At 44.3% G+C, this 23,911-nt stretch overlaps 3 protein-coding genes across 3 annotated transcripts; 2 read left to right on the plus strand and 1 right to left on the minus strand.

Moving 5' to 3' along the window:
* The first annotated feature begins 777 nt into the window (after positions 1 to 777).
* Positions 778 to 15,344, plus strand: LOC138603519 (protein Shroom2-like). Its single transcript, XM_069675341.1, has 11 exons — positions 778 to 890; positions 6,937 to 7,038; positions 7,323 to 7,340; positions 7,563 to 7,685; positions 7,913 to 10,241; positions 10,747 to 10,802; positions 12,117 to 12,713; positions 13,069 to 13,584; positions 13,967 to 14,141; positions 14,265 to 14,537; positions 14,632 to 15,344. The coding sequence occupies exons 1-11, from the start codon at positions 793 to 795 to the stop codon at positions 14,902 to 14,904; spliced, it is 4,560 nt and encodes a 1,519-aa protein (XP_069531442.1). The 5' UTR covers positions 778 to 792; the 3' UTR covers positions 14,905 to 15,344.
* A 2,877-nt stretch (positions 15,345 to 18,221) lies between these two features.
* Positions 18,222 to 18,989, plus strand: LOC138603303 (claudin-34-like). Its single transcript, XM_069674997.1, has one exon. It carries the CDS (start codon positions 18,222 to 18,224, stop codon positions 18,987 to 18,989), a length of 768 nt encoding a protein of 255 aa, XP_069531098.1.
* Positions 18,990 to 19,694: 705 nt separating this feature from the next.
* sumo1 (small ubiquitin like modifier 1) lies at positions 19,695 to 23,909 on the minus strand. Its single transcript, XM_069675649.1, has 5 exons — positions 23,806 to 23,909; positions 23,356 to 23,430; positions 22,507 to 22,584; positions 22,256 to 22,327; positions 19,695 to 22,029 (listed from the first exon to the last, which is right to left on the minus strand). The coding sequence occupies exons 1-5, from the start codon at positions 23,815 to 23,817 to the stop codon at positions 21,961 to 21,963; spliced, it is 306 nt and encodes a 101-aa protein (XP_069531750.1). The 5' UTR covers positions 23,818 to 23,909; the 3' UTR covers positions 19,695 to 21,960.
* Positions 23,910 to 23,911: the final 2 nt, after the last annotated feature.

Consider the following 23,911-nt stretch of genomic DNA (forward strand, 5'->3'; position numbering starts at 1 on the left):
CACTTATGGTGCAGAATGCAATGCCTTTCACCAGAGTCTGAAACATTGACCTTTAACTGCATCATGGAAAAACACAGAAATGTCTTCTCCTTTTAAACACCACCGATGTGTGAGATATTACACTGCAGGGTAAAATTGTGACCTCCTAATTATAGCCCTCGAGTTCGGTCTGTCAACTGGAACAGCAGGAGATAAATTCAAGAATATAAACTCCAGCTTTATTCAAATCCAGGTGTGTACTTGTTGAATATGTGTGAGATAAACCCTGATAACAGACACAGTTGATCTCTCTGTTGTTATGCTTGAGGATGCTACGAAAATGCTGTAGGAAAAACACAATTCAGCAGACACCAGGAAACCATTCCATCTTTTTTAATGCTGCATTGAACTGCAGCTTACGGAGCGGTTCACCTGCCCGCTACCTCAGGTTACAGGTGGTGCAGGATTTAATTTTTAATCAGAGCACTCAGGTTGCCGGCCACTGCAAGAGTATCCCAGGTGAAACCTCCTGCATGCTTTGAAAGGTGCTTCTCAAACTTCTCCCTTACATTTAGGAGTCATAACATTTAAAGGAGGGCGAACTTTTTTTATAATTCTGTTCGCAACCATTTCATTAAGCTTTGTGTTCTGTCCTAATATATACAGTAAGTTAGTAGGTCAATACAGACACGTTTATACACCATCAAACCTTCATCTGTGTATGTGTTTATTTGGCTGTGATGTACACGTGTGTGTGTTCAGGTGGAAGAGGGCAGCGTGGCTGCGTCAGTCCGTCTCCAGGCCGGTGATGAGATGGTGAGAGTGAACGCCGTTCCCCTCAGCGGATCCCGACAGGAGGCCATCTGTCTGGTGAAGAGCTCTCATAAGACCCTGACCCTGGTGGTCCGAAGGTACCAAAACAACAGATCTCAGACATGCAAAAACTCTTTTGTTTGATGCTTTAATTTGAGTAGAAAAACATCTAAATAGAATGGTCTGAAATTGGTCGAATTATCTTTTAAAAAGGGAACTTTTTGATCCAAGAATAAATGGACACGATTATAAATCTGGACAGACATTTGATGCAACCTTTTCAACTGGAGATAAAAAAGTATTGAGGTTTCAAACCCCTATTTATTATAGTTCGTTGCTTGGGTTTGCTTGAGTTGAAGTAACTGTCCTGAATTAACAAGCACTCAGTAGGAGGTCAGAGGTCAAAGCTACAGTCCCGTGATAAAAGATGAACTTAAAAACACATTTTAGTGACCTGCATCTGAAGACTGTCTAACAGAGAGCAACTCAGCGGACAGAAACAGAACAGAAAATATAGAAACAAGTGTAATGTTGCTCATTAACCTTAAAATACAAAAATCTGATTACGATTCATCAGTGATTCATTTCCTTGTTACGAAGGGTCCTCTGAGGCAGGCCTGGCCTGATGGCCTTACACATGGGCCTCTCGCCGCTTGTTTGCCCCTGAGGGTAAAACAAAAGAGGGCATTGTCGCGGCAGTGGAGCTTCAGCCAACACTGTTCGTTCAGAGCGAAGATAATGACTCCTAAATGAGACAGAAAGGAGTCCCATCTGTCAAACAGCTCCAGCCTCGAACCAGCACCACTTTACTTTTGGTCGGACAGGAAGGGACGACCTTCAGCCCAGTTCAACCTTCAGGTCATGTGTGTAGATCAAAACGGCTAGGAACTGATGGATACTGACAGAGAAGGGTCGTGTGCTCCAGACGCTCTGCAGATTCCCCCAGCATAAACGTTAGCATCAGTTTGAATGATGCCCTGGTGGCTTTAGCTCCACCCTGTGGTGTATGTGTGTCGACTGTGGGACACATTTTCTATCTTTGTGGACCGAATCATTTCACTGTGTTAACGAGGAGTGAAATGCATACAGTAACCGACAGGGACACAAATCCTCCTCTTTAACAACCATGAGGTCCAAATGTTTTGTTGCCTCAATATCCTTATTTTAATACCCCCCACTGAACATTCATATGTATTTACCCCTTTAACTTAAAAAGGGACAATTTTAAATGATGTATCATTTGCACAATTACTCATTACTGGGTCAAAACATGAGCTGTATGAATCTCCTGTTATTCAAACTGTGCAGAAAGTTTATTCTTGATTTATTTCGGGCCTCTCGCCAAGAATAACCTCTGTAGTTGCTCCTTAAGCCCTTTTTACTACATGTGCAGCTGATGTCCTGTCCTGTCAGAATTATATGCTCACCAGCAAATGGCAACAGAGTCTTAAAGCCTGAATCCAATTACTGGTTGCAAAGCCACAGGCGTGTGCTCAGCTTTGCGGAGTGGGTCGAGTCAACAGGAGGGAAAGGTGGACCTTTGGTTTGCTTCGACTGCCTGCTCCTGCTAAGGACACTTTTGATCTGAGAGGGTTTAGAGGGCGAACGCCCCGCTCGTATTGAGCGGAGAAATGTAAAGACTCGCTGTGAGAGATCGTTCAGTCGCCCTCAGAGCTGCCTCGGCCCAGTTGTCCTCCCCTGTTTGCAGGAGGAGTGGTACGGTCCATGTTGCCTAGGTGAGTTGACACTGCTTACTGGGATAGGCCATATCAGCAGAGCTCATTGTTTTCAGGGGCTTTGGCTACTCCAACAAGCACAGGGTGGGCACTCCTGTCTGCTTTTCTCTCCTCGCTCTGGACATGTTTGGATTTTAGAAGATAAGGAAGATTTTCACTCCCAGGTACTTCCTGTTTCCCTCCGCCTCAACCTTTGTCTCTGTTTTGGTTCGTTCCTTTTTATTTCATCTCCTCTGATTCAATCATCCAGTTTCCTGAGAGATGGGATTAGATCAGAAAGCGGTCAATGGGTTTGAGATAACGGCAGGTTTACGTTTTTACATGACTCATAAAAGGTTTAGAGGCCGTTTCCTCACAGGATCGTTTTAGAAAGAACTTCAGATGTTTTTAGTTCTTTAACATCCTGAGGATTTATCTGAAGGTGGAAGGATGGATGACAATATGTGTGCAGGTAAAAGATGATACGAGTGAAACTGAACCTTTGAATGTGTCTAACTGATTCCTCAGCTTCAGCAGACATGTTCATGTGGATTTGTAAGGCAAATAATAAGTGATTAATCATTGTTACAGCGCTGTTGTCTCTCTTGCACACAGGCTAAACGCAGCTGACCTTTAACTTCAGATATGAAGTGTTTTCAGAGCTTCTTGAAAATCAGTCAGCTGCTGCTTACATGAATGATTTCCAGCCTTTGGCCTAAACGGCTTTTAACAGCGAATATGACATCTATACATTTGATATCCTTAAATCTGAGGTCATTGAAAGGTCACAGTGCCAGATGTTCCAGCTGTTAGTCACCTTCAGGTTTCCTGTGTGTCAAAGTTTTTTACCTCTCTCCGGGACATTTTGTTCCCCCCTCACTTTATTGTTTAGTTGCTGGTCAGGCAGTGACACACCGATAAGCCCAGCTGCGATGACGCTGGCACTTTCTATTGTGTCGCCATGTTTAGAGCTCAGCGGGGCGAGAGCGGCCCCACAGGCGGCGGCTGCTGGTCAATCGGTAAGATGTGTCAACACTGAGTTATCTGACAGCAGCTGGGGATGTAAAGAAAGAGTGGTGGAGTGATGGACGGAGTGGTGAACCATTACTTTTAGAGGGACCAGTCTACCTGGAGGATGCTAAGTTAGAATTGCTTAATATTAATATAAACGTTGTTATGTAAGTGGCTGAACCAAATTAGATCTGGGGGATGTTCACACCTTCACTCACAGGCTCTGTGCAGGATGATGGAGTGGATAACATGAACATTAACTCCTTTCAAACACGCGTAATTTGTATTTTAAACTGTTAAGCGGTTGCAGCTTCTCCTCCCCAGTGGAGGAGTTTTATCATGGAGCAGTTTCTGCCTCCCTCCTCCCCCTCAGCCTGACATTGGCTGGTATCTCTCAAAACAGACGTGGACTCGAGCCAAACATTCCTGTCTGTGCTATGTTTCCTGACAAGGACACTGAAGTAGATCTTCAACAGAAAGACACAGTTGTGAAAAAAAGAGTTGTGATGGAATGTGTGACTGTGGTATCAGAGTTTCACCAGTATCAAACCGGAGTCGTGGCCAAGTTTATGATAATATTCATGTGGAATATAACACGTTTCTGTAAGCTAGTAAGATATCTGGTTTGGATTTGGGTTGAAAAGTTGCTTCTCTTTAGATGAAGTTCAACCCCTAAATCTTCCACTGCGAGTCACAGTTATTTTACCTTTTTAGTTTACCTGGGTGAACTCTTCCAACCAAGGTCTTCTCGGTGTAGTCCCTGCCAACATGGCAGCACAACTTTACCGCACAAAAACAGGTTCGAACCGGACTGAAATTGTTGGGCAGCAGTAAAAAAAGGAAAGTTGGAACTTAATTCAACTTCTAACTCTCTAACTAACTCTAACTTTCTCCTGTCTTAAGTCAGTAAGAAAGTTTTTTACGTTCTTTAAACAAGTGATAAAATCTGAACATCTTCTTGTATTTGGGATAACCTTAACACAAGCGTGTGCGTCTTTACACAGGAAAGAATCAGGCCTGTTTCTGCACTAGCATGAACACACATTAACCTTCCAGCTGCACCTGCATTTGTATGTGCTATAAAACCTTTACGGGCTGCATGTTCTGTTGAATGCTTCATCATGCACTGTGATATATCTTGTTTTTAACCACGCTATCAATCAGTCCACCGCTTTGCAGAAGCCTGAAATATCTCAGCAGGTATCGGATTGATTACCATGAAATTAAGCACAGATATTCATGGTGCCAGGACAATGAATCCAATTGGCTTTCGTTATCCTCTGTCCCTCTGGCACGCTAGCAGGCTCAACAAAGACGTGAACCACAGCAGATGAAAAAGAAAATAAGATGACAAACAGACAAACGTGACTTTGTAAAGACGCTTTCCACCTAAATCGTTTTTTTCTCTCTTCCTTGTAATAAACTGTGAGCTGTTCTCGTTGATTGTACTTTCCCAGCAGCCCCGGCGGCTCTGCAGGGCCAGCTACTTACAGCCCAAACACAAGATTACAGCAAGGACGCCGGGCAGGACAATAACTCCTCCCTCTAGTCTCAAATCCCCCTTTATAATCCCCAAGGAAATCTCCTCCACAGCACAAGGTGGAGTGTGTCTGTGTGTGTGTGTTCATACTGGGAGGAGGAGGAGGACGGGGCAGCAGGTCAGTCATGGAGTTCCCACATTCCTAACAGCGCTCGTCTCTGTCAGACCGTGCGGAGTTGTGATGTCAAAGTGCGCCTTTTCTCCTGCTCTGATGTTTTTATGAAGGAGGCCTCTGTGGAGAAGTGAAGAGTCCTTTTAGGACCGGAGCGGGTGCAGGGCACAAAGACAACCTAAACGCAGACAAAGTGTTTGAGATAGTCGGTAAGTTAGTCTTGTTGTCATGTTGTTGCTTCATTTCCTGAAAAGAAGCCAATTCAACTTGTTTCAGGTATTCAGAGCTATAGAGCTAGAGTTATAGTTAGCTTACGTCATTAGAGAGAAATTATTATAATTAACTTTTTATTTCTTTTTTAAGTCAAATTCTCATTCGCTGCAAGTATGTCTGTATTTTCACCGCCAGTGAAAGTCTTCTGTTACGCTCTTCTTTATCGTCCACACTTCTTTTATATAAACTCGTCTCGATGAAATCTTCTGGACGACAGGTGAACTGGTTGCCAACTGGGTCAGCGTTGTTTTGGTTTCGTGCTTGGCTCAGATCTTGAATGAACCCGGCCTTAGTTCGGCTCGTATGTCCTGGGAGAGAGCGGTCCCCTCCCCTTTGGAATATCTGTGACAGACCAGCTGGATCCCCTGACAAAAGACCTTCAGCGCTTTAGAAACAGTGACATTTGCATTTTTATTGTGCAGGAGTTTGTTTGGAGGCAACACAACTCTCACTGTGTGTGTAGCAGTGAGCAGAGGAGGGAAGAGTTTTAAGTGAAAGTAACAGTTTGTGATTTTTACTGAACCACTTTTTTATTGTTTGGAATATCTAAATGAAGGAAAGCTTTAGCAAGAGAGAAAAGTCGGAGATCGTTCGACCCAAACAAGGTGAGTTCAGGCTTCCAAGAAGGGACGATCATTGAGCGAAATTGGAGCCAGGTGACGCTTTGTTAGAAAGAAGGCTTCACGCTCTTTTATTTCACTGCAACAGCTCAGCGACGCTCACACTCCTTGAAGATGGCAAACATGGATGTCCCACTCGAAGCGAGAGTATCCCTCCCTGCATTCCTTTGCTGAAAGAATGCAGCCTCTCCATCATGGCCTGGCAGGGTTGAAGTTTCAACCGGGGCAACTGAAGTCTCGTTTAGCCGAGATATTTCGCTTCAGTCGGACATATGAACTTGTGGAACAGTGAAAACAATCTCCCTAAATATCAGCACTTTGACCAAAAGGTCGTCAAACATTTAATTATCACAGTAAAGTATCATTAATTGCTTTAACTTCATAACTTTAAGCTGCATATTAAAACTTGGAGAGGGGAAGGTTGTGGTGGTCTCGGGGCAAACCTGTGGATCCGTCTCACCTACGTCTAATTTTTCTAAAAGCTCAGCAGCTAAGCTCCATCTGGGCCATATGGCTGTGACAGATCTGTCTCCGTCTCCTGTTGTGAAAGCCCTTCACGATAAGAGGGGGCTCACACGTTCCAGCTGATATGAAGGTTCTCTATGCTAGACTCTGAACTGCTGTTTGGTAGAACTTCAGTCATCAGGAAGGAAGTCCGCTTCATGATTTGGTCAAAAATAACATAACATTTCATTATTTAAAAGCAGCGATTGTCCTGATGGAGCAGCTTACTTTTGCTTGTATTTCTGCTTCAGACAGACGAAACATTTGATGATCAGATAAACTGTCTTTTCATCTCTTTTTTGTTCATACGATGCTGACAGTCCTCTTCCTCACTTTCCTTGTCTCCTTCCTTCACTCGCCGTCCATCAGGGCTAAAATGGTTGATGTTGTATCACCAAGCACAATGCCGTCAGAAACCGAGGTTCACGTGGCGAGGAGTTTTCTCACCAAGATTTTACGAAGCTCTATGAGGTACAATCAGCCGGCCACGTCCCGGCGTGTTCGCTGCTAGTGAACCTAAGTGAGCTTTGGTTATCGTGTTTGTGCATTGTGCTCTGTGTTCCTTGTAGTGTTTTACACGGTGTGTTACCCCCAGCAGATTTGCATGTATGTGTTTCCGTTTGTCCTAAAGTGATGGTCAGCCTCCTCCTGTGTTATGAGTAGATGTATGTGTGATTACATGTCATGTAGTTGACACATGATAATACCTTAAATCAAGGTGCCTGATGTTTTTTCTTCTTCAACATGCTCTCCAGGAAAAATCGCTTTAAAGGGTATGTGCAAGTTTGGTGGGTCGTACAGTATAGTTATTAGTTTGTCTTTCTAAAAGTATACGGTTTGTACTAAACTACATACAAATAAAGTCCAAGTCACAGTGTTTGGTTTGTTGCACGCGTTCATGTTCATGAAAGAGTTTGAAAAACGCAGAAGAAGCTGACGAGTCAAACGCTCCCTTGTGATTGTGTAAAGTCCTTTGTTGTGTCGCTCCATCGCAGGAAGAATGATCCAGGCTCACGGCCCCATTCTTGGCACTCCTCCAAGCTGACAGAAGAGGAGTCAGAGCTGGCCAGGAGAGAGGCCACCCCAGCACCAGTCTGGCAGCCAAAACATGAAGCAAGGTGAGCGTTCTAGCGTTCTCTCTGAGTTATACGTGGCAGAAAATATACTGCATTCATCATTTGCCAAAAGCCTTATCCGGTGGTGTTGTTGGTGTACGTGCATTATATTCCTCACTTCTAACTAAGTGAGGTAAATCACTTATCAAGCATAAATCAACACAGGTAGTATTTTGAGTTAGCATGGAAATCAATTGGAGCATTCATTTTCTTTTGTAATTCCACTTCAGGCCCAAAGAGTCGTCCACTCACGGAGACCAGGACACCCAGCATCAGCTAACCAGCCAGTTCACCTCAGAGATCCAGATGGAGAAACTGGAGCCTCCCTCTCAGCCCTACCCACCAGGTCGTCTTTCACCAAATAAATACAACAGCAGTGCTGAGCCGGGAGGCAAAAGAGACTCCGGGCTGAGCTGTTTCTCGAGTGGCTCCAGCCCTCCTTTCCATGACCCTGGCACGTTCAGTAGGAAGGGCACCAGCACTGAAAACATCTTTTTCAAGGGCTTTCAGATTGAAGGGCCTCAGCAAGCTGAGCGGCCGAGGTATCTGCAGCCGTCGCTGGGTAACGGAGGCTGGGAGGGGTCACGGGTGGAGGAGCAGCCTGCTTCTCGGGTGTCCATTTCAGGGAGACCCAGCATCGGCCCAGTGTGGCAGGTACCAGAGAAGAAGATGTCCCAGTCTCCTCCTCCTCCACCTCCTCCCCTGCGCAGTGACAGTTTTGCTGCAACAAAGGTGTTCCCTTACTCTGAAGGGCCTAGTGGTCCAACAAAGGCCCACGGCAGGTCAACTGAAAAACTGACAGAAACTTACACCCAGGGTAGCCTCAGATCTCACCAGGAGAAAACTTCAGAGGCAAGACGTAGCTTCAACCCCCTGCCCACCAAAGACTTCCTCCATCCTAACACAGCAGCTGACCACAACCACAACCAGCTGCACCCCAACAAACTATTCTCCCTGTCCAGCAATGACATCAGACAGTCCAGTTACAATAAATTACCTGCCCACCAGAGGCAGTACAGTGATGAAAGCCCCCTGTACCTGCAGACCCGGTCAGCTCCTCCAACCAAGATTCAGAGTGTAGGAAGCTACTATCGCAGCCTCCAGGATTTGCCTACAAACGCTTTCAGTCGCAAACACGTCCGGCATTCCACAGCATCAATGGCGAGTTCTGTCCTCAACCAAAACCTGGAGAATTGGGGGCACAACAGACACTACGGTATGACAAGCAAGCATTTGGTTCAGACCGCTGAGCTCCAGGCCAGGCAGGGGAAAGCAGAGGGCAGGACAGGGGAGGCAGAGAAACCCCACTTGTTAAAAAGCAATGAATCAGGCTTCCCTAGTTCCTTAAAGACTAATAACAAGGCAAAGTACTTTCTACCTCAGTCCCAGATGCCTTACAGCGAAAATAAGGAGCGAAATAGCCATTCCCAAACAGGAAATGGTCTTCATTTCGATCGCCAAACCTCTGAATTATCAGTTCAAAGCCGCAGCACAGAGGACGCTGCAAAAACAGGTGGAGCACAGTCCACTGACATTACTAGAAACTTCCCAATACATCAAAGTAATGATCATAAGGTCGGTCTTTCAAGGCACCAAGACCCGTGGGTGCCTCAAGAAGATCACAGAATATCCCCCCTGAAAACCCCACTTCTCCACTCCTTGGCCCAGGAGAGTAGGATTCTGAGTGAAAGGCAGCCAGCAGCCATGACCCCAGTTGTCATGCCTACTCAGGAAGCCAGTGACACCATGGTCACCAGCAATGGAAAATCAAACCGGCGCAGTGACCGGTATGCTACCACTCTGCGCAATGAGATCCAGCAGAAGCGCGCCCAACTGCAAAAGAGCCGCAGCGCTGCAACCTTGACATGTGATGTAGAGGATGAGGAGACAGAGGAGTGGAGATCCCTAGAGACTTCTACGTCCTCTGGTGTCTCCTTTTCCAACACCTACAAGGACCACCTGAAAGAGGCGCAGGCCAGGGTCCTCCAGGCTACCTCCTTCAAGAGACGAGACCTTGAGCCTCTTGGGACAGAGGTGTCAGTAGTTAAAAGCTCCAATGGACGCATACGAGGACGTAAGCGCTTTCCTCTGGCCAAGAGGACACACTCCTTCTCAGAGCCTGACAAGATAGACAAAGTGGGGGTGGAGGGAGAACCTCAAACTGGGTCTTTCGGAGAGAGAAGGAAGTTCTTTGATGCCAGACCGGCATTTTCAAGGCCCGTGCTGAAGTCCAGTCAGGGTACAAACTTGAGCACTGACCTTCGAGAGACGGGCAAACAAAAAGAGAGAACTTCCTCTCTAGAACCTGAGAAGGCCCAGCCATCTACAGACCCCAACCGCCTCAGCCCTGGACAGACACAGGTGTTACTAGATCAGCACAGGCTTGGGACCTTTGCTGAGTACCAGGCAACGTGGAACAAACAGAAGAAGTCATCAGAGGCCAAGACGCAAGGGAGGTACCACTCAGCGGAGAACATCTTGGATACAGATGCCGAGGAGAAGGCGGTGTGCATCCACGAGAGATCCCGATCTTCTCCCTCTGCAGACTTCTATACACAGGTGAGAAGTACAGGGTGCTTAAACTGAATTATTCAGGTAGGTCTACTGGAGCATCACCTATCAAGTGTCACGGTCACCGGCCAGCTCCGCGAATTCCGCCTCAATTCGTAAAACCTGGTTCGGTCATCGGTCTAGGGGTTCACAGAGCGGTAGCTTCTTCCGCGTTTCCCAGCCTCGTCTCCTGGCGCTTGGCCAGCTCCTGCTTTCTCATGGCGTTCCACTGGTTTCAGTTCATTAATTGTGCGACGAAGACAAATAACAAACACAATAACAAACGCCAGTCACTGTCATCCCATCACCCAGTCCCGCCCCCGACAGCCATTCATCTCAACTCCCCCAACCAATCATAGTCCATCACCCTGCATAGCGTAACGGACAAATCACTGTGTGGGCGGTACCGTGACACAAGTGTCCAGATATATTCCATTTTGTGTTACACATTTATGATTGATGCCATGAAATTCAGTTCAGTTAAGTGAAGAAGGCATTTACCCTCTTTTTGCAGAACAATCCTTTCCCATGGAGAGACCCTCACAGCCAGCAGAGCACCTACACCACCAGGTAAGACTTTTGTTCTGGACAATAGAGAAGATAATGAATGTTTAGATATCTAACAGCCCTGCAGTGGAGCAGGATGGAACAGTGTTAGCCAAGTCAAAGAAAGGTCAAACAGTTCTTCCCAAAGTGTCCATCAGAACGATTAATCGCTCACTCTGTCAGTTTCTTTGTCAAATCCTACAAACAAGAAATGCTCCTAAGGTGTCATGTAAACGCGGAATGTGTTTGAGAGGTGAGATTTCCGGGCAGAGGGAGAACATGTCTCAGTTTCTCTTTTCAGGTTTCCTGAGCTGAAAGGAAAATATCATCTTCTGTAAAACTAGAATCCCAACCTTATCTCTGTTTGCTGGAGCTCATGTTGGTGTGAACAGTATGTCCTTGACTCCTGAAGTAAACAACACCCAGATTTACTAAAGTGTCCATGCAAGTACAGGTGATTTACAGCAGGTGGAGAGTGTATCTATTTATCCTTAAGCTACTGGTGAAAAGTGAAACCGATTTGTTGTGTTCGTGATCACTTTCTTGGCTGAATGGTGACATTAATCCACATTTGCCTGTTTGTTGACATGGTGTATTGTGTGCGAGGTAGGGCATAAACACTTATCTCTGCATCTCTCTGCTCAAACTTCATCTTTCTGGTGTTCTACACCTTTTTAGTTGGAGGTGTTGAAGATAAAACCTCTAATTTAAATAGTAAAAAGCCCTTAAAGTCTGAATGTTAAATGTTTAAGGGATAAAACGAGTACATTTCACTCTGAAAACATTCAAATGAAGTGCCTAAGAATGGCGTATGTTTCTAGTACATTCCTGATTATATAGTTTAAAGGTTTATTTAATTGGACTGTCTCTTACTCTTACAAATCAAGTCTCAAGATGTACTAAAGCTACCAGAGATGCAGACTTGTTTTTCTACACAGAGCTGTGGTTCAGCTAGCCACAGAACAACTTCTGACTCATGCTGCCTTGATGGAGTTTGAGTCGATGCCCAATTTCTACTCGGTTTCCACGAGTACCAGCGTGCAAACACACTTTCCTTTACTTTTCTCCTTGGAAAATATATGTTAGCATATAGTGATCTTTGGAAGTTATGCTAAACGGATATAATATCTCGGGGAAATGAACAGCACTGTCTCTGGCACCATAAACACAGCTTTACAAAAACCTAACACAGGAAACAGTTTCACACAAAGGTAAGAAACAACAGTTTAAACAGAAATACTGTTTTAACAGCAGAACCAGTGTATTGTTTGACCTCCTCTGTAAAAGTAGACTTTCTCCTCAGGTACTGATGAAGTTTGTCTTTATTTTGACCTGCAGAGGAACAACAGAGAGCAGGCTGCGATACCAGCCCGACCACAGCCCACAGTGTGCCCTGCCAGTCCCCAGAAACGAGGGCCCAGTCCCAGGCCTCACTGACCACAGAACCAAACCAGACACTGCCAAACCCTCCCACACAACACACTCTACAGGCCCTCGCAGCCTCAGCCCCAACCCTGGCTCCCAGAATCCATCCCAGCTTCCACAAACCAAGAGCCTCCTGCCGCCGCCCAGGCCCCATTTAGGCCCAGAAACCACATCCTCCTCCCAGGAATTCCTCGCTGGCGCCCAGGCAGACCCGGCAGCGCTCCAGCCACTGTCCAGCACCAGCTCTGACACCCAGCATCATGCTACTGCCCAGAACTCCTCCATCTGCCCTGCCCCAGCCTGTTCTCCTCAACCCATCAGAACACCCGGAGCCGACATGAGCAGAGGAGGTGTAAAAAACAAGGAGGAGGAGAAGGAGCAGTCATCCTCCTGGACGCCGGCTCTTTCTCTTCCAGTGGATGGAGCGCGGTCTCCCTCGCCACAGTTTGCACCGCTGAGACTGACGGACAAACCGCCGGCCGTGTTCGTGCAGGAGGACTCACCGCTCAGGTAAGCAGCTTAGACAAAGTGCTTCAGGTCTCCGCACAGACCCTCGTTACGTAAGCTTTTCCCTTCTGTTCTATGGAGACGGCTTTGAATAGTACTTAAGGTAAACAAGTTCAAAATGGAAGGAAGTTTAGAAAGGCAAGATGAGACGTGAACACATCAGACTTCAAATAGACATTTGATGGGATCTACTTCCAATAACAAAACATGTCAAAGGAATGCACGTCAAACTTTTTATTTTGTTAACACTGTTAAACTTAAGAAATGAGATGCTAGAAAAAAATGCATAATATCTCTAATTAATCAGAATACTGAATGATGAATAATTTGAGGCTTTAATGTTGGAATCTGTTTCCAGGTCAGAAAATGATTTGAAGCTTCCAGCTGAGATGGATGTGACCAGCCCGGTCAGAAAAGTCCCCGTTCGGATCATCCACACCGAGAGCAGCTCGGAGCGAGAGGGCAGAGCCTACCTGCCTCAGAGCTTTGACACCTGCAGCGTTTTAGAGCTGCTGCCCCACATCCCTTCCCTCAGCATCACAGAGCGCCCCGCCTCCTCCCTGTTTAGTGCCTACAACCGGCAGGCCGCTCAGGACCTGGCTCATTCTCTCGTCCAGGAGTCAGTCCCTGAGTCCAACTCTGCGGGGTCTCTTCCCTCAGAGGAGGACACCAAGAGAGAGGAGCTGGCCAGGGACATCATGGGAAAAGACAAGTCCCTGGTGGACATCTTGGACCAAAGCGGCAGGATGACAACCATGGACCTGATGGAAGGACTCTTCCCCACAGAGGAGCAAATCCTGGAGGGGGCCCACCAGCGCAGGAGGGCCTCTGCCAGCTCCAGGCTGCCCACCTCATCCCCCAGGAGCATAGACAGGTGGGAAATATAATTAATACAAGTAAGGAGCTAAACTCTTGTTTCTTGTTGTCCTGGCATTTACCGTCCATTACACACTTCTAAAAATAAGACCTCATCGTTGTGTCAATCTGTCCGACAAAGTCGCTGAATGTGCTAAAATCTTTGGACCCAGCCCAGAAAGGATCAGGTGAATGTTTGAGCCATGTTCTACCTTCACTCAGCCTGCCCCCTGGTGGACACATATCTTATTACGTTTATCTCTGGTACCCAGACTGCTTTCCATTATAGCAGAAATGACATCATGTTTCAAGAGATGAGTGTAAAGATGCAGCATCACTCTGTACTCTGAGGGCCTCTGCTCAGCTGTTGATGTCTACATGTGTGTGTGTGTGTGTGTCAGGAGGGAGGAGGAGGACCTGTCTGTATCAGCTGCAGCCTCCCTGGTCCCCAGCTCCTCTTACTACAACACATCGGCTCCCAAAGCTGAGCTCCTCATCAAGATGAAGGACATGCAGGAGCAGCTGGAGGAGCAGGACTCTGAGGACGAGCTGGATGTCGACCTCGCCAGTAAAAAGGTAAAACTTACAGCCAGCCGGCATGTAATAATACTCTAGGTCTGTCAGTGGTACGAAACGCTCCCCTCTTGTTGTAGTGCTTTGAAAGTCTTTTATCCTATTTGTCTTCTTCATGCTCTGTAGCACGAGCTGATCTCCAGCCTAGCGGGGAAGCTGGAGGTGCTGCGGGAGGCACGCCACAGCCTGCAGGAGGATGTGGAGGACAACGAGGCTCTGGGCCGGGAGGTGGAGGCCACCGTGCAGCGCCTGTGTCAGCCCAACCAGCTCGACAAGTTCCGCATGTTTGTGGGTGACCTGGACAAGGTGGTGAGCCTGCTGCTGTCGCTGTCGGGGCGTCTCGCCCGGGTGGAGAATGCTCTGAACAGCCTGGAGGATGAAGCTCCACCAGAGGAGAAGGTAACAGTCCTGATCTTATAAGACTACCAGGGGGTAAAAAAGCATTTCTCTTTTCTTTTGTACTTGATAATTACTGATATCAATCCTTCTTCAGCGAACCCTCACAGAGAAGCGCAAGCTGCTGATGCGGCAGCATGAGGATGCCAAGGAGCTTAAAGAGAACCTGGACCGTCGGGAGCGGCTGGTTTCCGGCATAATGGAGGACCACCTGGACGCAGAGAGTCTGGACGACTACCGCCACTTTGTTAAGATGAAGTCAGCCCTCATCATCGAGCAGCGTAAACTAGAGGACAAGATCAAGCTGGGCGAGGAGCAGCTGAAGTGCCTGGTGGACAGTCTGCCGCTGGAGCAGAGGCCGCTGTTCTGAAACTCAAAGAGCTTAAGGTTCTGCAGGAGAAATGCTGGATCAAGAGTGAGGCACCAGGAAGTTAGTGAAACCTTTCTATATTTAAGAGTGCTACGTGGAGCACTTTAACATTCATGTCACTGCTGAAATGTGTCATGATTGATATGATTAACCCTCTACATCATACCAGTTGGTCAACAGTCATCTCAATCGTTTTCTAACTTATTTCTTTTTTACATTTTTAGTCAAATCCGAGTATTTAAGATTGACTGATCTTACAGACACGACTCAAGGCTTGTTGTGTTATTGTTTCTGTTTGGAGTATGAAACAAGGACAATGCTTTGTGTGCCCAGCATGTTTGACACTGCTGGACGCCTTTTTAACACCCAAGACTTCTAGATGAAAACTTTCTATCAGCTCCTTTCAAGTGCAGTGTTTGATACTGAAACGCGGATTCTAGACAGCGTCGGACTTGCATCAGAACCATGTTGTACTGAGCCCTGTTACATGTGCACCTCTGCGCCCTCTCAAGTTGAGGATGTGAAAGTAAAGCCGAGTTATACAGTATAAACCAAATGTATGTAAAAGCATAACTTTGTTAGTGTAACAGTGTCTCCTGTCTCGCTTACCATTCTTATATTTCAGTCACATGATGAGCTTGCTGCCTCGCTGAATGTGGTTGGGTTTGTTATTCATTTTTTTCATGTGTTTAAGTTTCAGTGAACTATTCTAGTAATTTATTGTAGCCTCTTTTGAAGAAGTTCTATTGAGAGAGGGGAAATCTTTCCCTGGTAATTTATGATCACTTTGTTTTCTTATGAAATGAAGAGTTTGATTTCAAGATGCTCTTGATCTGTTTCCGGTTGCGATCCAGTCTTTATCTTTCCTACTTTGACAACAGGCCTTCTCTTCCTCTGTGAAGTGTTATTCTATAAGAGTCACGTTCACACATCATGAACATCTCATTTTGAAGTGACACTCTTTGTGATAGGGTCAGAGGTGAATGAGATCACCGGACTTCTCTTAAAGACGATGCTGACTTGTTCCAGCAGTACAAACGTTGTTTGCTGTATGATGAAACACAGCTCATATTTCCTGGATGGCTTTGTAACCTCTGACCTCACAGATTTAAATATCACTTGGTGCTTTTAGCTGAAACTCCCATCCACAAACTGCAGGACTAAAAGGACTGAGGCCCAGCTGGTGTGTCTGTGGAGGTCTATATAAAGTTTGCACTTTACTCTCTGGTTTTGACCCCTCAGGGGACTCTAGACATATATATTTATTTGCAGACGTGCCTACTGTAGCCTCCCACCACTGTGAGCTTCATGGACTGGTGTGGGCGTGCCCCTGGGTACTGTGTACAGCCCACGCAACTCATGCATGCAGCGCAAACTTTCACCAACTTTCAAAGCAATAAAATGATCAAGCTGAGAGATGTGCTGATGATGTCTTGTTGTTTGTACATTTAGTAGCGTGTGCAACTTTATGTCGTTTTGATTTAAAGTGGACGTTTTAATCGCGGCACAAACTTTCTTTTCACTAAACATGAGATGAAACATTAAGCAGACATCTTTTTAAAAGAAGATTTCACGCTCAGAAAGCAAGATGTTCTCGATGTCGGACTGGACCTTCTGTTCTCTTTGGTTTGGTTTGAATTTGCTGCTTGTAATAACTGAGGTGTAATTTCCCCTGTGGGGATCAATAAAGAATTATCTTATGTAAAGGATCTTATTAACTTAAGGATTGAATTATCAATCAGTGCCATCTGTCTGCACTCTAAGCACCAGACTGATCCTTATTTGAAAGAGCCAAAGTAGTCACTGTTTATACTGTTTGCTTTGGATGGGTGGGGCTGGTGAGTAACGAGACGGGCGGGAGAATGATTGCACTTCAGGAGGGAGTCTTTCTTTTCTCACAAAACAATACAGCCGAGGTAGATTTGTTTGACTTTTGGCTACAGTAAATTTATTCCACTTTTACTTCTGATTATCAAAATAAACTCCCGTTCTCCCAGGATGTATTAGTTTGTAGATACTCTTCCCGGCCAGCAGGTGTAAAAGAAGTTACCTGTAGTTTACTGTCAGTGTTCTCATCTATTGCTCAACTCAGCGAAACAAATAGTAAAGATACAAGCTGTATTTTACAGCCCCATGCTGGAGCTTTCCAGCACCGACAGATAAAGGATCCGGATGTTTTGTTCTGTCCTTCAGTAAAAGTAAAGAAGCTAATAAAATATCTTTCTGAAACGCTGTGTTCACATTTGATTTAGGTAAAATGACTGAATAAAAGTAAAGCCACTGAAATCTAAAAGGAGCAAAGCTATTTAATTCAACAGTTCAACGTTATTCTGTAACGTTGGTGTTTCTGTCACTGGAACATGAGTTATTCCTGTATTGGTCATTAAACTGTGACGTCTTAAAGTGGGAATTATGAACACATGTAAAACTAAATTACTGTAACAATCACTCTGTGCCTCTCCATCAGAGCCATATACACTGTGAATCATTTACAGTTTCAGAACATGACAGTAAACCGTGTCTAGGTAATCGGTGGCCACATGAGGAAGTGTCCTGCGTCTGTGGATAAAAGAACGTTCCTTCCTGTTCAAGGTTTCAGTCCGTTGTCAGTCGAATCAGAGGGATCCCAAGAGAACAACAGGTACGTGACAATGTTTGACTTTCAGGAGCAGTATTTGCAATATCTTTGTTTTGAACAGCAGGAAGATTCTGTTATTTTAATTATGAAATAAACGTTTACATTTGACGTGATGAAACTGAATAATAGCAAGTATTTTAGGGTTTTCCCGTACAGTTCGTGCCGCCTTAGATCTCTTGTGTTTCTTATTGTCGAATGCGTGTTTCTGGATTGAAGTTGAGCCTCTTATGCTGCTTTTGGAGCGTTCGTTGGATAGCGATAGACATTGTCATCATAAATATGGTAATAAATAACATAAGATACTTACAATACATTTTAATACATACACATCTTTTGATTCAGCTTTTGGTACAGGTAATATCAGAAACCTCGTCCCCTTCGATCCCTTTGAGATGTTCTGTTGTTGCTTTCCAACACCTGTGTCTGTGTCTGTGTCCTCTCAGAGGGAGGAGGTGCAGGTGCTTGTTTGCCAGGTAACCAGGTGACAGGAGAGCATCAGGGACAGGAGCCAACCTGCGAGAGAGAAAAAGGAGAGATTGTCTCTGCAGCTGGATACGAGGTGTGATTCTGAAGTTATAACGTGACGTCTTCTACCTGGCTCTGATCTCCTAGCGATGCCCAGTTTGGGTGGGATCGGGACTTCCTTGGTAACGCGAAGCATTCTTGTGGCTCCCCTGATATGACCTACCTGGCTCACACCGCCAATGCCCAGCTCGTTGCCCTCTGGCTGGGCTTCGTGGGCTGGACACTCACAGCCGTGGCCCTAGGACTCATCCAGTGGAGGGTTTGGCATGTGTCTGACAGAGAAGTCATCAGCTCTGGGGTGGCCTGGGTGGGCATATGGCGGGCCTGCTTCAACAGCCACATCCTAGTGTCCCCTGGTTATAAGGTCATGCACTGTAAGTACATCAGCCTGACAGAGGCCTTTACTCCTCCTGAGATCGTGGCAGGTCAGATCCTCATGCTCCTGTCTCTTCTCGTGGGGCTTTGTGGGAATGCTGGCGGAGTTTATGCGCTCAGGAACATCTACTTTGGGATGGAGAAGAACCCACCAATCCGTTTGGCGTTCTTCATCACCGGTGCACTGTGTCTGCTGGCTGCTGTAATGTCACTGATACCTCTCTTGTGGAACATGAGCTCAGTGGTGACCAATCAGACCATAAAGTTCCCCCCTGACTTTGAAATGCCCCCTGCTCCTGATTCTCAACAGTTGGGGTGGGGCATCGGGATCGGGATAGTGGGGACAGTCCTAATGATCGTCTCTGGGATTGTCTTCTGTACTTACAGGTTACCTGTGAGGTCACAGCCTAGGATTGATCCGACCCTGAGAGAAGAGGGTCACCTGGACTGCTCATTACCTGCAAAATCTGTGACTGAGAGCTGGGGTGCCTTAACAAGCATCAGAGGTGAAGATAACCCAGCGTTTCAGTCTCATGAACACTTGTGATCAGTCTATTTGGGACTGACTCTGAACTCCAACGTAAAAGAAGAAACTAATCAGACGGATGTCTTTAAAGTGTGAAGACACACACAGAGCTGATATACATGTTCTGATTTAAACCTGCATCCAGTAAAGGAAGCCATAGTGTTAATGTCGATCCAGCGAACAATAAATACAACCACTATTTAACAATAATCCTTTTGTCCCTCCCTCAGCTTATATACCAAGTGAAGTGCTGTTGTACTGTCTGTTGACATTGAGACACTCGTGAATACATTCAAGAGTGTATTTATATGGCTAATTAAATAGTCGAAGTATGCAAATAGTGTCGGCTGAACATGCGCGGGCATGTTTACATTCATGCAAATATAGTGCTTCGAAATATGTGCTTGAAATAATGTGACATTTAATTTGTGGCACAGCACAAAGACAGCCACCCTCCTCACCGGAGAACATGACATGTTGTATTTATAGATCATATTGTGTGGGAATTATTGATCGAGTAGTTTGTATCTAACTTGCATTTTTCTTCTTTTGGGTCGAGTGTGATTTTAAAACTGCACAGACAATATCTGTAAGAAAGAGGCCTTTTCTTCCCTCTATAAAATGATGATTTGTTGACGTGTATGTAAATACCTTTGTTAGATGTCTTTTTCTCTAGCTGGCAACTTAAGAATTACTAAAATAATCAAGGTACTGCACATTTTTCTTAAATATTTTATTCAAAAAAAGCAAAAAGCTCATCTCCAGAAATTCAAACCATCTGTATCAATGTTCCTCTGGTAATAAACAGTCCTTTCCCCTCACTGAGATCAGTGTTATGGCTCAAATCACAGCCCTTCCTGCCTCGGGGGTTTGGGTGGAGTTCACCTGAGCCGTTCACTGATGCACGAAGGAAAGGTGATAACAGTCAGGTTGATTAGCTTGACAAAGTTGAATTAGCAAATGTTTATTTCAAGCAATTTTCACATTTTCATTGAATGTTCCTCTGGGAAATGACAAACGTTTAATACATGATCTGTGATCACTGGATTGCTGCTTCACTTTATTACCTAAAGGATTGTGCCATTTAAAGTTGCTTCTGTAGCTCTCTTTCTAATGGATGAGTCAAAGTCATCATGGTTGGCAGTAGAGACAGCAAACAGGCTTCTGAATCTGTATTTTGTGACAGAAGCCAAAGAGTCCCAGAGGTGCAGTTCAGCACATCATCCACTGCAGCTTGATCCCGACAGTTTGAGTGTTTGTGAAAAATGAAATAACCAAAGTGTCAAATGAAATCCACGTTTCTCTTTGTTGTTGGTTATTTCATCCTTCAGGAGTTCAGCATCTGATCAAGCCACATCCATGTTTCACATTCTCCTACTAATAACTAAGATGACACCGTTTGGGGCTGTCGCTGCTCTTAACGTTTGAGGAAATCCGTACAGTACACAGATTGAGAGTCCAAAAACAAAAAGAAAATCTTTAAAAACAAGCGCAGACACCAAAGCGTATCACATCACTGTTCATAAAGGACTATGAAATATTTTCCCTTGAACAAACTGCAGGAGGACAGATTCATCCCAGTTAAAAATACTGTGACTGTCAGTGAGCAAAGTATTTGCATAATGGGTATATATATCTAGATATATCATTACAGAATGAATCCCTCAAATATAAATAAAAGACGACACTGTAGACACATATGGCATATCATTCAAACACACTCTAATACTGAATACAACATATACAAGTAAAGCACAATTATCATTTAAAATGTGTTTAAAATGTAATATATCACCATATCAGGTCAACTTGTATCCTAATTTTACAATTTCATGAGGGTGCAGTTGTTCAAACATGCCACACAGAGGCTGTAAATGCAAATTATTCAAATCTACCAGAAGAAATGTTGACAAACTCCTTTTCATGATATATTAAGAAAAGCAGACAGCCCAGTAATCCAGCCGTTTATGAGCACATACTGTGTCAAAGTGAACCCTCTCATTGTTCAGACCGTCTGCCCTGAATGTTACACAGAACATATGTGAACTTCCTTGTGTGTGAATAACTGTCCTCAACATCTGACTTGGTGAGTCATACTCCTCTGTTGACTAAATTAACAGCAAGCGAACTTGTTTTTTTCGACGTCCTGTACAAGGGGAAAAGAAGAGGATGCCTTTTTAATGACTACTTTAAAGGAATAGTGCATCAAAAAATCTAATTCTGACATTATCTGCACAGCTGATACAGCTTTGCTTCAGCCTCCCCAAACTAAGAGGCCATTAGGCGTCGTGTGTTCTTTGTTGCAGAATCCATGTGTTCAAGTGGCTCCAATACTCAAGATTTGCTTCATGGTAATCTGGTTTTAAAGCTGTAGCAATTTAAATACTCTGAGGTCAAAAATCCAAAAATGCACCTGAAGTTTTGCTTCTAAGGTCCATAGTCATTCCACTGTGAAACCAAGTGCCACAGAGCTGACATAAGAAATCACAACTTGAAGATGACAATATCACGACAGAGTTGAATTTAATTGGCTATTACAATATTTAAAAAAAGTTGTTCACATCCTTTTCAATTCTTTGGAGAAATCTGACACTAAACAGATATCTTATCGTGATAACTTGCTTGTCTTGCGTGATGAGTTGATGACAACACTTTCATTTTTGGGTGCACTATTCCTTTCATAAAGATTGTTCCCTGATAGCCTTACTTCCTTCTGCTGACACCCAGAAAGACAAGATAAAAAACAAAAGCAACATGTTTTTCTAAGGAGATTTAGGTGTAACACAACGCTATTGCTCTAAATCAACAACATGAGCATCCCTGCTGTCTTCTCCATTGTCCTTACCTCGGTCTGTTCGCCTTCCTGCCCTCTTACATGGAAGCCCTGTTAGAGTCAGTTTTGATCCAGATGGTTTGAAACTGAACAAAAATACGTACATACATACAAAATAAAATATAAAATAAGAAAAAAAGATTTAGAAACGCAGGAGGTTTAATCATTCCAAAGTCCGCCGGTCTGTTCTTGATAAACCTCGATGACGTCCTCGTCCTCCATCCCCAGCTGACATAAACAAGCAGCAGAGAGACATGTGTCAGTTACAGAGGCATAACCAAACTATACTCTTGTTCTGTTTTAAGAGTATTGTATTTGATTCCAAACTAAGACAAATCAGTTTCTGGGTTTTCCCCCTGTATGTGCATAACCCTTGTTTGATTCAAATAGAACAACAATACCACTCTTTACACAAAGGAAAAAAGGATGCTAACATCAAGAGAGACATGTTTACCTCTTTTGGAGTTTGGTTGTCTGAGATTCTCTGTCCCTCAAACAGAAACCTTAGCGTGCTGGCTGGGACACCCTGTAAGAAAAACACACACATGCCAATCAGCAAACATGTCCTCTAGTGCTGTTGGAGCTGAACAACTGCAACAAAAGCAAACGTAAATCCCCACAATCTAACAAAGGAGGCATTTCTCAGTGCTTCCTTGATGGCCGGGAATGAAACGTATGTCAATCAGTGATGAAATTCTCTCTTACCTGTCTCTGGCTGTAAGACTCCTTCAGCTTCTTCAGATGTGTCGTCATTTTCACCTTAAAGTGGATTTCACTGCTGTCCTGTAGGCAGAAGGACAAACTGATGAGGCCACATGACATTAACAACATCATTAATAAAGAACATTTAAAAAATCTGATTGATCCAAATCATTTACAAGGAATTTTACAGTTTAGAGAATATAACTTTGCATACTGGAAGCTTGGATGTTCTTTAAAAGATTGATATAGAGCAAACATCTTTCCCTACACGTGCTACAGGTGCTATAGGTGCACGTCCCCAAACCAAATCATGTAGCAAACAACGAAACAATAAAGTATGTTGTCAAATAACCATCCGGTGCAATGTCAAATATTATGTTGTGGGTAAGGCTGGGCGTCACTGACATCCAAATTAATTTCAATACTAAAATCAGAAAGTCAAAATTAAATTTGATTTAGTGACATCAGATAAATACACTTACAAAACAAATATTGTTTTTCCAAATTTGTTCAGGGAACATGAACATCTATATATTCTGCAAGTCACCTACCATCCTATATTTAAGTTACAATGACGCATATAAATTCGTTTGGTATTTTGTATTATCTCGATTATTGCACATCCCGTACTGTAGCAATTATACAGAAGTAAACAAAGCATAAGTACTACATGTAGCACAAAAGTACATTATCTTCATCGTTCAACCGAAAATTTAAATTGAGTGGGAAAGCATACCTCACATTAGTTTACTTATTATTGATAGACAAAACATACATTATCCAATGTTCGATGCGGCGTATCCCATGGTAAACTCAGCGAGAACCATCCATTACCCCTGTTTTCAAACATACCTGACCAATCACTTTTAATTTGATGTACTCTCCATCCTTCTTATCCCCCCCGTCTTGGCTGGACGGTTTTGTCTCCTAATGTGCAAAAAATACACAAAAACTTCAGCAGCAGAAAGCATAAAACGCCACATATATTTCAAATAGGCCCAAAGGCTCATATAGCTGATTTAGCAAACACTAACACAAGTATGTACATTTCGGTTTCAAAGTGATGGTGTTACCTCTTAATTGAAAGCAGCACTTTGTGCACAAAATGAACTAAAAAAACAGTTAGCTGCAAAGCTAAACAGCTAAATAAGCAGTGAGTCCTGGGCCTGACGCTACATGAGCTAATAGTTAGCATCTTTTAAAAACAGATATGAGCTAGCAGAAACAAAAACATTACTCTGTCTATTTTTTAATTTCCTGCTAACTTAAAACAATACGGACTGTTTAAAGTTAATGTCTTACCGTATCTGACATGTTCCCCTCAGTGTATGATGTTGAAAATACAGTGACAATAGAAGTAGCTAACGTTAGCTTTTAACCGCAGCTCAGGCTTGATGTTGTGAGAAAT

Source organism: Semicossyphus pulcher, unplaced genomic scaffold, assembly GCF_022749685.1.
Source record: "Semicossyphus pulcher isolate SPU_LCO1_2020_fin unplaced genomic scaffold, fSemPul1.0.p SCAF_24, whole genome shotgun sequence".
Classification (NCBI taxonomy): domain Eukaryota; kingdom Metazoa; phylum Chordata; class Actinopteri; order Labriformes; family Labridae; genus Semicossyphus; species Semicossyphus pulcher.